Genomic DNA, 12,093 nt, shown 5'->3' on the forward strand with positions numbered 1-12,093 from the left:
ATTAGTCTTCCTAGTAAGTTGATCCTACCAGGACTCCTACCCCATCTTCCCCAGTCTTTGACAAATTATTCTGGGGTTCTTTCCTTTTTCTGGCTTGGTAATAGGGTGGATACTACTGGTTGGGAATTAGGTGACTATGGTTCTGTAATTTGAGGATCATGTAAAATACTAATTTGGGAAGCCAACATGTCAATTTTTCCTTGACAATGCCATTTTAAAGATTTCATTACAATTTGCCATTATTTCACTGAAGGAAGTATGTAAAAAGAGCTGTCTCAGAATAAAGGACAGTCCTTTACACCAAATAAATTTGACTTTATGAAAAATTAGTATTCTTATTTTTGCCATTTGTGGAGATAAGAGATTTGTCCCAAGCCTTTTGGGACAAAAGGCTTAAGCTGTTATATTACTGATGCACAAAAGCATGTTCCACTAAAACAGAAGTAGCTTAAGAGTTTTATACCTCCTCTCAGCTCCAAATAGATTCTGAGGATCTACCAAACAAAAATTACAGAGGAATGCAGCAAGGGGAAGGGGATTCCACCAAAAAGGAAGAATTTTGTTAATATGTTAATGAGTTAGGTCTTATTTTGAAGGATGGTCTTGTTAAAGCAGAAAAGATGTGCTGGTAGTCTTGCATGCTTAGGTCTAGCAACAACACTAAAAATACAAAGAAATTTATTTTTAAATCGATTAGCTGGAGCAGAGGTTACAATTACCTTCAGTATCACAAGATGGTTAGCAACACATTCAGGGGTCAATTCTGTATAGGCATTTGAAAACGGAGCCCATTGCTTTTGATTATGGCATCAATTCTGTTTGCAGGGTTGATTTTCCTTTCTTGGTAATTTACTTTATAAACCTCTTGCTTTCTTGGAAGCCTGCACCCAAGCCTGTGATCTTTTCTGCAGAGTACTGAGCACATAAACCACGCTTTATTTTGATAAGATTCTTACAGTTTTCTTGCTGGATTCTCTGAAGCGCCTCTGAGTTCTGACCATTACAGCATGATGTAGTCAGGGACCGGATATGAGGTGGTTCAAAATGAAGCTCAGTTTGGAGACTTCGCTCACTGTCGCACCTGCCAGAGGAGTTTGGGAAACTGCAGCGCTTGGCTGTTGGGTCTGGCGTAGCGAGCGCAGTGTCGGGGGGGCGCCAGCAGGTGTGTGGGTTGCAGAAACCTGAGCCAAAAGAACCTGCCCGCAGGTGTCTGGCGCCGGAGACGCAGTTTCTACTTTCGACCGCACGGTGGCGCTTAGATATCCCCGGCCTTGCTAGCAGTCTCTAAGGCACCTCCGCCGCCACCTGCAGTCTCAACCAAACTCTAGGTGGCGGGATGTGACGGCCCGAGAGCCCAATCGACCGCCAGGTTTTCGGCTACACTACAACTCTAGCCAATGGGAGCCGAGGAGAGGCGCGGAGGAGGTGGGTCTCGCGGCAAGCCTGGCAGAGGCGCGAGGCCCTCCGCCCGCCTCTCCGCCTACTCCAAGCCTCCGCCGCCTCAGCTTCCCGAGCGAGCCCTGCGGCCGCCGGAGCAGCTCCCGCGGCGGAGCAGGAGCCGGATGGTCAGAGGAGCCCGGCAGCCCCAGCAGCCGCGGAGTCGCCTGGCCCCCAGGTGGGGCGGGGGCTGGATGGAGGTCGGGCTTGGGGATGGGGCGGGGGCGCGGGAGCGGGCCCAGGGCAGCAGCTTGGGGCCGTGAGAGATTCGGGGGCGCCGAGACTGGTGGGGAGGGGGGTTCAGGTTCGGGGAACTCGGGGGTCGCCTAGGGGGCGGCGGAGCGGGCTGGCCGGCGGTCGCACCCTCCCGGCCGGATGAGAGGGGTGTGTGAGGGAAGGGGCGCCGATGGGTGAGACTCGGTGCGCTGGGCCGGGAGGGGCAGGAACGCGCGCGCCCGGTGGAGGGGGCCGTGGAATGCGGGGGGCGCCGGGCCTGGAGGGGCGGGGCTCGGAGGGCACTGCACGGGCGGGAGGGGGTGGGCATGGGGAAGGGGAAGCGGAGGGGTTTGCGGGGTTGATGAGGCAGACAATGAGTAGGAGGTTGTGGGTGGTTTTGGGGAGATGGGCTGTGACGAATAAGGATGAGGATGAGTGAGAGACCAGGAGACAGAGCAAGGTTTGGGCAAAGCAGATATTAGGGGAACGGTGAGTCCCGGGGTCGCTGGGTTTCGGGTTAATAGGGGAACACAGCATAAGGCATTTTGTAAGGTCAGGTATGGGCTTAGCGAGTCTAGGGTTCTCGAGGGCGGTCCGTTGAGTTGTTGACTGGCATAGTATGGCCCGCAGATGTGTTCTGGTATGTTACTTTTAGTTACCATCTTATCTGTTTGGTCTGTAGACTGACTGGCACAGTGGAGAAACCACCCCGAAAACGGAAAAGCAGGTAAGGCAAAATGCCTTCCTAATTTTTCTTCGTATTTTTCCATTTGCTTGGCTGCATCTGTGCTATACTGCATAATTATACACTGTCAGATGAAGTTTTTTATTTAGCTCCTTTCTTAATGAATGTAGCTGTCTGCAGGATCTCTCTTCTGAGGACCTCAAAGTATTACCTGTGTAAAGTATTACCTGTACCTTTTTTTTGTATCTAAGATTATATGGCAAACAGATGTGGATAATTGAAAAGTCCTAGTTTTTTTTTTACATTAGCCGTAATTTCAACTTCTTCACCAGCTCTGTTTAAAAGCTAAGGTTTATTGAACACCTACTATGTGCCAGGTACGATGTGCAGGTGATTATTTGTATTATCTTCTGTAATCCTTGAAGCTCCCCAAGGAAGTGTGTACACTGTTTTACACAGGAGAGAACTGAGACACAAGAGAAACTGGGCATTTCCCCAAGATCATACATCTAATCAATGATAGAACCAGGATTTGAGTCCTCTTAGTCTGACTCCAGAGCTGAAGCTTTTAACATTATAATGCCTCTAATAAATAAATAATTGAAAATAGGTAACTTTTAAAAAATTCATTGTACATAGAGTGTAATAAACAGCTGAACCACAGGAAAATAGATACAAAATAGTCCGCAGCAAGTGCATTATTCCGTGCGTGCGTCGGTTCCATTTTCTGAGCACATTCCACGTGTCAGGTACTTGATAGCAATTCTGTGTAGTCTTTGAAGATTCCTTTTTCACAGATGTTGGCACTGGCCTAGAGAAAGAAAGCTACAGTAGTGAGGATGTGACCAGTAGGACCGCTGTAATAGTACTTGCTAAGTTATCCATGTTAATACCTGGAAACCTTAACAGTAAGTAGATATGAAATGCTGATGGTGGAAGGCGTCAGTAGCCGAAGTTCCCTTGTCACTCTTTAGGCCTGTACTGGGCAATATGGTAGCCTTGTGTGGCGCTGAACACTCAAAATGTGGCTCGCATGACTGAGAACCTGAATTTTTAATATTATTAGTTGTAATTAATTTAAATTTAAAAATGGATACTTAATTATTGGAAAATGTTTATATCTGGAACAACTTGGGTATGTGAATCTGCTTTTTCATCTGTAAATTATGAAATCTAAATACAGATCAAATTTATCCAATGAAAAACTTAATGTCCAAGGTGAGGCATATATTTTAAGTATTAAAAAACACACCAAAAAAAAAAAAACACACCAAATTTCAGATTAGTACAAAAAGAGCATGGCAAATTTCTCATTAGTAATTTTTATGTTGATTACTTCATGAAATAATATTTTAGATATATTGGATTAAATAAACTATTACTCAAATTAATTTCAGTTTTTTCTTTTTACTTTTTCTAGCATTACTGGGAATTTAAAGATCACAAATATGGCTTACATTTACTTTCTTTTCAGTAACCCTTGTTTAACTCTTATTACCCCATTGCCAGACTCTTAGAGTAGCCTCCTGACTGGGTTCCTTACCTTGAATCTGTAATTGATTCACATACTGTGCAAGTTGATCTTGTAATTCTCAAGCTTAAGGTCCTTATGTGGTTCCCCTTGTTTACTGAACATAATTCAGACTTTGTAGTATCATCATGAAAAGAGACTGCCCTGTATTATGATAAACCATAAAGGAAAAGAATATTTAAAAAATGAGTGTATGTATGTACATATGTGTGTGTATATATATAATTTTAACTAAATCACTTTGCTATACAGCAGAAATTAACACAGCATTGTAAATCAACTATACTTCAGTTAAAAAAAAAAAAGGAAGAGACTGCCTTTATTTCACTCCTCCCTATCTTCCCAGCCACAGTTGAGTTTTGTGGCCTTGGAAATTCTCCGTAATGGAACTACTATACGTCTCGTATTAAATAACTTTCTGGTGAACCCTTCACAATGAATTAATTGCTGAATATAACTCTGTGTTCTGTTCGCCATTCCCAGAACTTAGGTTTAGGTTTTTGCATGATTCCTCTTTCTCTCTGGAATACTTTCTGTTTGCTCCTTGGCAAGCTCCCCCCTTTTAAGACTTCCCTCAAACATCGCGTCTTCCACGCAGACTTTACCCTGTCCTTCACCTTCTTCTCTGCTTAGTTCATTCCTATGATAGCCTGTAGATGCACCCATGTTTAATGGTTTGGGCTGAATTTGAATCCTAGCTCTATCAAATACAAGTTTTGAGATGATATACAAGTTAATAAGCCTCTCTGAACCCCAGCTTCTTCATTTGTATAATGGAAATAATAACAGTTCAACCCTGATACGGAGAAGGCAATGGCAGCCCACTCCGGTACTCTTGCCTGGAAAATCCCATGGACGGAGGAGCCTAGTAGGCTGCAGTCCATGGGGTCGCTAAGAGTCAGGCATGACTAAGCGACTTCACTTTCACTTTTTACTTTCATGCATTGGAGAAGGAAATGGCAACCCACTCCGGTATTCTTGCCTGGAGAATCCCAGGGACAGAGGAGCCTAGTGGGCTGCCGTCTATGGGGTTGCACAGAGTCAGACACGACTGGAGCGACTTAGCAGCAGTAGCAGCAGCAGCAACCCTAATAGGGTCATTAAGTGTTCAATATAGTGCCTGGCACATAGAAAGTATCCAATAAATTTTAGGTTAAAAAGCATTAAATGCCTTTCATTTCCCACCTCTTTTCTAAACATATATAGTAAAAGGATTGAAAATAAAGATATTAAGGCAAAGAAGACACGAGAGAAGAATAATAAAATTAAATCAGTGGCGAAGTTAGTATATAGACTAGAAAGTATTTCACAGTTCCCAAAGGTTGGTTCCGTATTTAGCTCTCAGTTTCCTAGAACAAAGCTAAGAAGAAAATAAGGCTCAACTTCCAGATTCATGCAATCTGTAAAATCAAAAACATGTTCAAGGGAGGCACACTTTTTTTGACTCTTAGAGAAAAATTTCTCTCATTGATTTTTATAATGGGGACACTGGTTTTGTGGGGGAAAACCCCCAGTGATAAATATACTAGAGAGTTTTTTTTAAAGATTGCTTCTTATAACGCTGCTCAGTCCAGGTTTAGGTGATACCAGTGAACATTCTCAGAGAAGGCAATGGCACTCCACTCCAGTACTCTTGCCTAGAAAATCCCATGGGCGGAGGAGCCTGGAAGGCTGCAGTCCATGGAGTCGGTGAGGGTCAGGCACGACTGAGTGACTTCACTTTTACTCTTCACTTTCCTGCATTGGAGAAGGAAATGGCAGCCTACTCCAGTGTTCTTGCCTGGAATCCCAGGGACAGGGGAGCCTGGTGGGCTGCCGTCTATGGGGTCGCACAGAGTCGGACATGACTGAAGCGACGCAGCAGCAGCAGCAGCAGCAGCAGTGAACATCCTGCAGAGAGCCAAAGCCCCTGGGTTTAGTGTACTGCCTGCTGATGGTGTGGCTTGGTTCAGAGACAAGGAGGGATGCGTGAACTACCAGGACTCTGCTTCTCCTCAGCACCCAGAGTGGTTCCTGGCACCTAGACAATGTTTGATTGAATTATGGAATGAATGAATCTGTAAATAATTGGTTTCATGACTATTCTTTCTTGTAACCAGGTTTTGGTAAGCATCAGGCAGCACAGAGTTTTAAATTCTTATTCTCAGTCAGGAATCCTGAGGGTGCACATTCTGCATATCTGAGGTCAGATCCTGATCGAGTCAGCATTTTGACCTGAATAGACTGCCAGTATATATCTCTAAAGACATCCTGTGGGCAGGACCAAGATTTTTCTCAGAAAACAGTTCTGGGATTGCTCTAAAGGTAGAAAAAATAATGGCCAGACAAGCTCTAAAGATAGATTATAGAGAGAGGATATAATGGTTGTAGCCAGAAATTATTTATAGCTGTTTTTATGAGTTGTATACTGTGGCCATAAAATCCTCAATATCAAATGATGGAACTTCCTGGTGAACATTTCAATATGAGTTAATTGCTGAATGTAGCTGTAAGTATTCCTTTAAGTTGGCCTGCTGTGTTGAGTTGTGGACTATTACACTGTATATCCTATCCCATTTTAGGAAACAGTTGCCAAGTGTGATTTTTATTTTAGGATAGTTGCTGTGAAGTCATTCTTTTTGATAGACATTAGTTAGTGGCTGAGTTATCTTTTGAGAACATTCCTAGTAGACTAAACTATAAGACAGTTGGAGAAAAACTTCAGATGACTTGAGATAAGCACCTCATAACCCACTGTTGCCATTTCTTTGTTCATTCTGCCTGCCCACCACCCCCAACTAAAACTCTTGTTTCCTTGTTTTAGTTCATCTTTGTACCCCTAGTACTGAGGGGTGCTCAATAAAAACTTAGGGAAGTAACAGATGAGTTGGTGGTAAGAGGGAGTTAGTGCAGGATGGGGCTTTGGTGGTCAAAAAAATGTGATACTGTTTAATGCCCCTGAAAAACTGTACTAGGCTGAAAGGAGTTTTAAGATTAGGAAACTTAATCTCTATCTGGTTTTGAAAAGTTCCAAAGGCTTCAGTATATCTGTTAATAAGTTTTGGATTATGAATTAGAGAATCCTTTCAGATCCTGTTAGGAACAGGACCCATTTGTTTGGATAAGATTCATGTTGATTTAAGCTTTATTGTGTGATTTGGATTTTGTGTGTGTGATGTATTTAAAGCAAAAGGATCCATACATTTTGGAGGTGTATGTAATTTGTTTAAATTACATTTGAATTAAAAAACACAAGAAAACAAAACCTTTAAATGCTTTCTAGTTCTGGGTACTAGGGATATAGACATGAATCTGGCCCCTGCTGAGGAAAAGCTCATATCTTAGTGGGGGAGACAGATGCACAAAAATGAGATGATGTAATTGACTTTGTATATATCCAAAGAGTTTATAGTAATTTTTCGTATTGGTAATGAGGGCAGTTTCTACAGACATTTCATCTAAGCTGTGAAGGTTTAGAGGATAAATTTTGGCAGTAGTGTGACTGTTGAAAATGACAAGCTAGAGCTAGGATGTAGGCTGAGTATAACGCAGTCTTCAGTGTTGTTTAGACACTCAGTCATGTGACCCCACAGATCGCAGCCCGCCAGGCTCCTCGGTCCATGGGATTTCCCAGGCAAGAATACTGGAGTGGGTTGCCATTGTCTTCTCCAGGGGGTCTTCCCTGACCCAAGGATTGAACCTGCATCTCCTGCCAGTGCAGGAGATACTGGCAGATTCTTTACCACTGATCACCTGGGAAGCCCTAGTGATGAAGTCTTAAGAGAGATGAATTCAGAACAAGTGTCAGGTGTGGGAAAAAAGAAGTTTTTAAATGCTTGGACTATGATGTCAATTTAGAAATTATGCAGTAGTTCTCCTTGAGGGGCGATTTTCTCTCCGAGGGGCCTTTGGCAATGCACGACAGAGGATGAGGTAGGGGTGGCATCACTGGCTCAATGGACATGACTTTGAGCAAGCTCTGGGAGTTGGTGATGGACAGGGAAGCCTGGTGTGCTGCAGTCCATGGGGTCACAAAGAATCAGACATGACTGAGCAACTGAACTGAACTGAGAGACATTTTTAGTTGTATAAATCAGGGCATTTAGTGTTGAAGAACACTGCTAAATACACCAGCATAAAGGATAGCTTCCCAACCAAGGAATTGTCCTGCTCACATTGTCTGATGCTGAGAAATCCTGAATTAGAGTTTGAATCCTGGCTCTTCCTAATACTAGCTTTGGGCTCTTGGATAAAGTATTTAACCTCTGAACCTGTTTACTGTTTTGCCCAATCCAGTTAATAATAGTACCCACTTTGTGGAGTTATTACCCTCCTCTAATAACATATAAACTTGTCTGTTTTCCTTACTATTCTGTTCCCAGCACTTAGAACAGTGCCTCATGTGTAATAGATACTCAGTCACTCTTTGTTGGATAATTCAGTGAATGACTTATTGAGGGGATTCATTGAAGTAATGAGTGTAAAATACATGATACCATTCCTGACATCCATTAAGAAATCCATTAAGATTGCTGTGTCTATCCTTAGCTTAAGTATCTTTATTTTGCCTTCACTTCCAGTGTTTTTAAAAATCAGCTTTATTGAGGTATTATTTACATATGATAAAATACACCAATTTTAAGTATACAGTTTGAGGAGTTTTGACAAATGTATGCAGTTGCATAACCACCCATTGCAATTATGATACAGAACATTGGTATCCTGTGCTTCTTGTACGACTCACATTTGTTCATGTTTCCTTGCAGTCATGGTTCTGGCAACCACTGGTCTTTTTTTCCCTGTCCCTGTAGTTTTGTCTTTTCTAGAATTTTATGTAAGTGAATCATTCTGTATACGGTCTTCTGTGTCTAGCTTCTTCCACTTTGTATAATGCTTTTGAGATTCATCCGTGTTACTGTTTGTAATTGTAGTCAATTTCTTCTTATTGCTGAGGAGCATTTCATTGATTTTACTACACTTACTATTCACCAGTTGATGGACATTTGGCTTCGTTTCTAGTTGGCTAGTATGAATACAACTGTTATGAACATTTGAGTTAAAGTCTTTGTGCACACATATGTTTTCACTTCTCTTGAGTAAATGCCTAGGAGTGGACTTGCTGGGTCTCATGGTAAGTGTAGTTTAACTTTTTAAGAAATTTCCAAAGTGGCTGTACTATTTTGCATTCCCACTAACAGAATGTATGGGATTTTATTTGCTCCACATCCTTGTCAGGACTTGGTATTCTTTTTCTAGTTATATTGAGGTATGTAATTGGCATACAGTAAGCTGCATATACGGAGAAGGCAATGGCACCCCACTCCAGTGCTCTTGCCTGGAAAATCCCATGGACGGAGTTGCCTGGTAGGCTGCAGTCCATGGGGTCGCGAGAGTCGGACACAACTGAGCGACTTCACTCTCACTTTTCACTTTCATGCATTGGAGAAGGAAATGGCAACCCACTCCAGTGTTCTTGCCTGGAGAATCCCAGGGATGGGGGAGCCTGGTGGATTGCCGTCTATGGGGTCACACAGAGTCGGACACAACTGAAGCGACTTAGCAGCAGCAGCAGCAGCAAGCTGCATATAAGGCTTCCCAGGTGGCTCAGATGGTAAAGCATCTGTCTGCAGTGCGGAGACCTGGGTTCGATCCCTGGGTCGGGAAGATGCCCTGGAGAAGGAAATGGCAACCCACTCCAGTCCTCTTGCCTGGAAAATCCCACGGATGGAGAAGCCTGGTAGGCTACAGTCCATGGGGTTGCAAAGAGTTGGACTCAACTGAGCGACTTCTCTTTCTTTCTTTAAGCTGTGTGCATTTAAAGGTGTACAGTGATAAATTTTGGCATTTATGTGTCCCCTTTGCCATTCTGGGGATGTGTAGTGACATCATTGTGTTTTTGTTTGGCATTTTCCTTTAAGTCCTTTTGTAATTTTCCTGTTCAGATCTTTTGCCCATTTTTTTGGTCAGTTATTTGTCTTCTTATATAGTTATAGGAGTTCTTTATATTGTACTGAAAATTCTTCATCAGGTATATGTTCTGCAGATTTTTTCCCCCAGTCTGTGGCTTGCCATTTCCTTTTCTTCACTGTATCTTGAGGAGCTTTTAGCTTGAATAGTAGGTTGGATGGGAACACATTTAATTGAGACAGCAGATGCAGGATTACATTCGGGTAAGAGCATGAGTTTATCCTGGCTACGTGGAGCATTAAGTGCTGCAGTGTGCCATCTTTAACAGGCTAATGAAAACAGGGGTCTGGAGCTGAGAGGAGAGATTAGGGCTTGAGATGCAGATTCAGAAGTCAGCAGCAGATACTTAGTGATCCGAGTCATGGGAAGGAATGAGATAACCCAGAGAGATCGTGTGGAGCGGGGCGTGCAGACGGCAGTAGACAGTTGCAGTGAGTGCACGGTGAGGAAACAGACCGGACGGCTTTGTCTCTTAGATGTTGTCTCTCTGCCGTATTATCTGTCCACTGCAGTCTTCTGTAGGTGGTCATCAAATGAGGAGTGTCTATTTTTGGGAGACAGATCTCTGTACAAAGGGTATACTCTTTGGTGAGAAACACATTCTGGAGGTAGTTATGTGGAAAACTGGGGGGATGTCTTCCAATCTACATTGAAATGCAGGAATATTAGGGAGTTTCTTTGTGCTGATGTTGGCCTAGGCAGTATCCCCAGGAAAGGCAGTGGCTGTGGTAAGGCTGTTTCTTGTGGGCAAGTGTCTGTGAGAACCTAAGGTGAAGTGCCAGAATTAAATTCTGTGAAAGCACACTCGGGGTCGGGGGGTGCCTAAGAGTGGATGGTCAAAGTAGTCAGTATTTCCATGGTAATATTTTATTCAAGAATTATACCTAGACTAGCTTAAGCAGTGGTTTTCAAGGGTTTTTGTAAAGAGCCCAGAGGTTCCTTGGTGATTCAAGGGCTCCTGGGGGTAAGAGTGCCAGGAGGAGGCAGAAGAAGATTAAGCAGGCCAGCTTGCCTATAAGACTCTACATCTACTTTTCTGTACGTATGTGTATATATTTTAAAATTTTTATGTGTTTATTTATTTGGCTGTGCTGTATCTTTACTGCTTCACCCAGGCCTTTTCTAGTTGTGGCAGGCGGGGCTACTGTCCCGTTGCACCGTGCGGGCTTCTCGTTGCGGCGGCTCCTCTTGCTGCAGAGCACGGGCTCTTGAGCACAGGGGCTTCAGTAGTCATGGTGCATGGCCTTCATTGCCCCGTGGCATGTGGGATCTTCCTGGTCCAGGGACTGAACCTGTGTCCCTCATGTTGGAAGGCAGTTTCGTAACCACTGAACCACCAGGGAAGTCCTCTTATATATTTTTAATATGGAAAATTTCAAATAACAATAGATAATCTTTAGAATAATAATCTTAGAATACTACAGTGAACCTGAATTGTTCGTCACCCAGCTTGAACAAGTATCAGCTCAATCCTATTTCATGTGTATACTTAACTATTCCACCTGAAGCGTATTCTATACATATTCATCTGTAAATGATTTAGTATGTATTGTTGAAAGATAAAGACTCTTCAAGCACATAACTGCAATTCTATTAACAATAACTTAAAAGTTAGCAGTATTTCCTTAGTATCATTAAATATCTCATCAGTGTTCAGATATCCATGGTTGACATCATTTTTAAAAAATCTATTCAAATCAAGATCTAAATAAATCAGGACTTGCAATTTGTTGATTAGATCTTAAGGTTTTTTTTTTTTTTAATCTATAGTTTGGCCACTCCATCTCTTTTCTCCTGTGCTATTTATTTGTTAAAGAAAACATGCTTGTTATTAAGAGTTTACCACAATCAGAATTTTCAATTTTCTAAAAGGTTGGGGTATGATTTATAATGATGAAACTCACCTATTTTAGTGTTCAGCTTTGTAAATTTTGACAAATGCACACACTTGTGTAACCACCACTACAGTCATTATATAGAACATTTTCATCACTCCCCCAAATTCCTTTCTGTCCCCATTGACCAATTGGCAACCACCAACCAGTTTTTTCACAGTCTGAAGTTTTGCTGATTCGGTCCCTATGGTATCGTTTAGCATGTTTTTCTCTTCCCTGTGTGTCTTATAAATTGGTGGTTGGAACTAGTTCTAGAGACTTGATGATATAGATTTAGGTTTTGCTGGTTCTTTTTTTTTTTTAAAGAATGCTTAATAGGGGTGGTATGTAGTTCTTTCAGGGCCTCTTTTTTTTTTTTTTTTTTTGCTGTTAGGAACTCATAG

General features: G+C 42.5%; 1 protein-coding gene across 3 annotated transcripts in view; it reads left to right on the top strand.

Annotated features, from left to right (window-relative positions):
- The first annotated feature begins 1,338 nt into the window (after window positions 1–1,338).
- The window catches only part of SCAI (suppressor of cancer cell invasion), a 124,260-nt gene continuing 113,505 nt past the window's right edge, over window positions 1,339–12,093 (top strand). For all 3 annotated transcript variants that reach the window (XR_011465979.1, XR_011465978.1, XM_070378998.1), the window contains exons 1-2: window positions 1,339–1,615; window positions 2,336–2,380. Coding sequence is in view for 1 of the 3 variants with exons in the window: in XM_070378998.1 (XP_070235099.1) it covers window positions 1,398–1,615; window positions 2,336–2,380 (263 nt within the window). In the remaining 2 variants the exon portion in view is untranslated. The remainder of the gene's footprint in view (window positions 1,616–2,335; window positions 2,381–12,093) is intronic.

The sequence above is a fragment of the Bos mutus genome, chromosome 11 (genome assembly GCF_027580195.1).
Source record: "Bos mutus isolate GX-2022 chromosome 11, NWIPB_WYAK_1.1, whole genome shotgun sequence".
Classification (NCBI taxonomy): Eukaryota; Metazoa; Chordata; class Mammalia; order Artiodactyla; family Bovidae; genus Bos; species Bos mutus.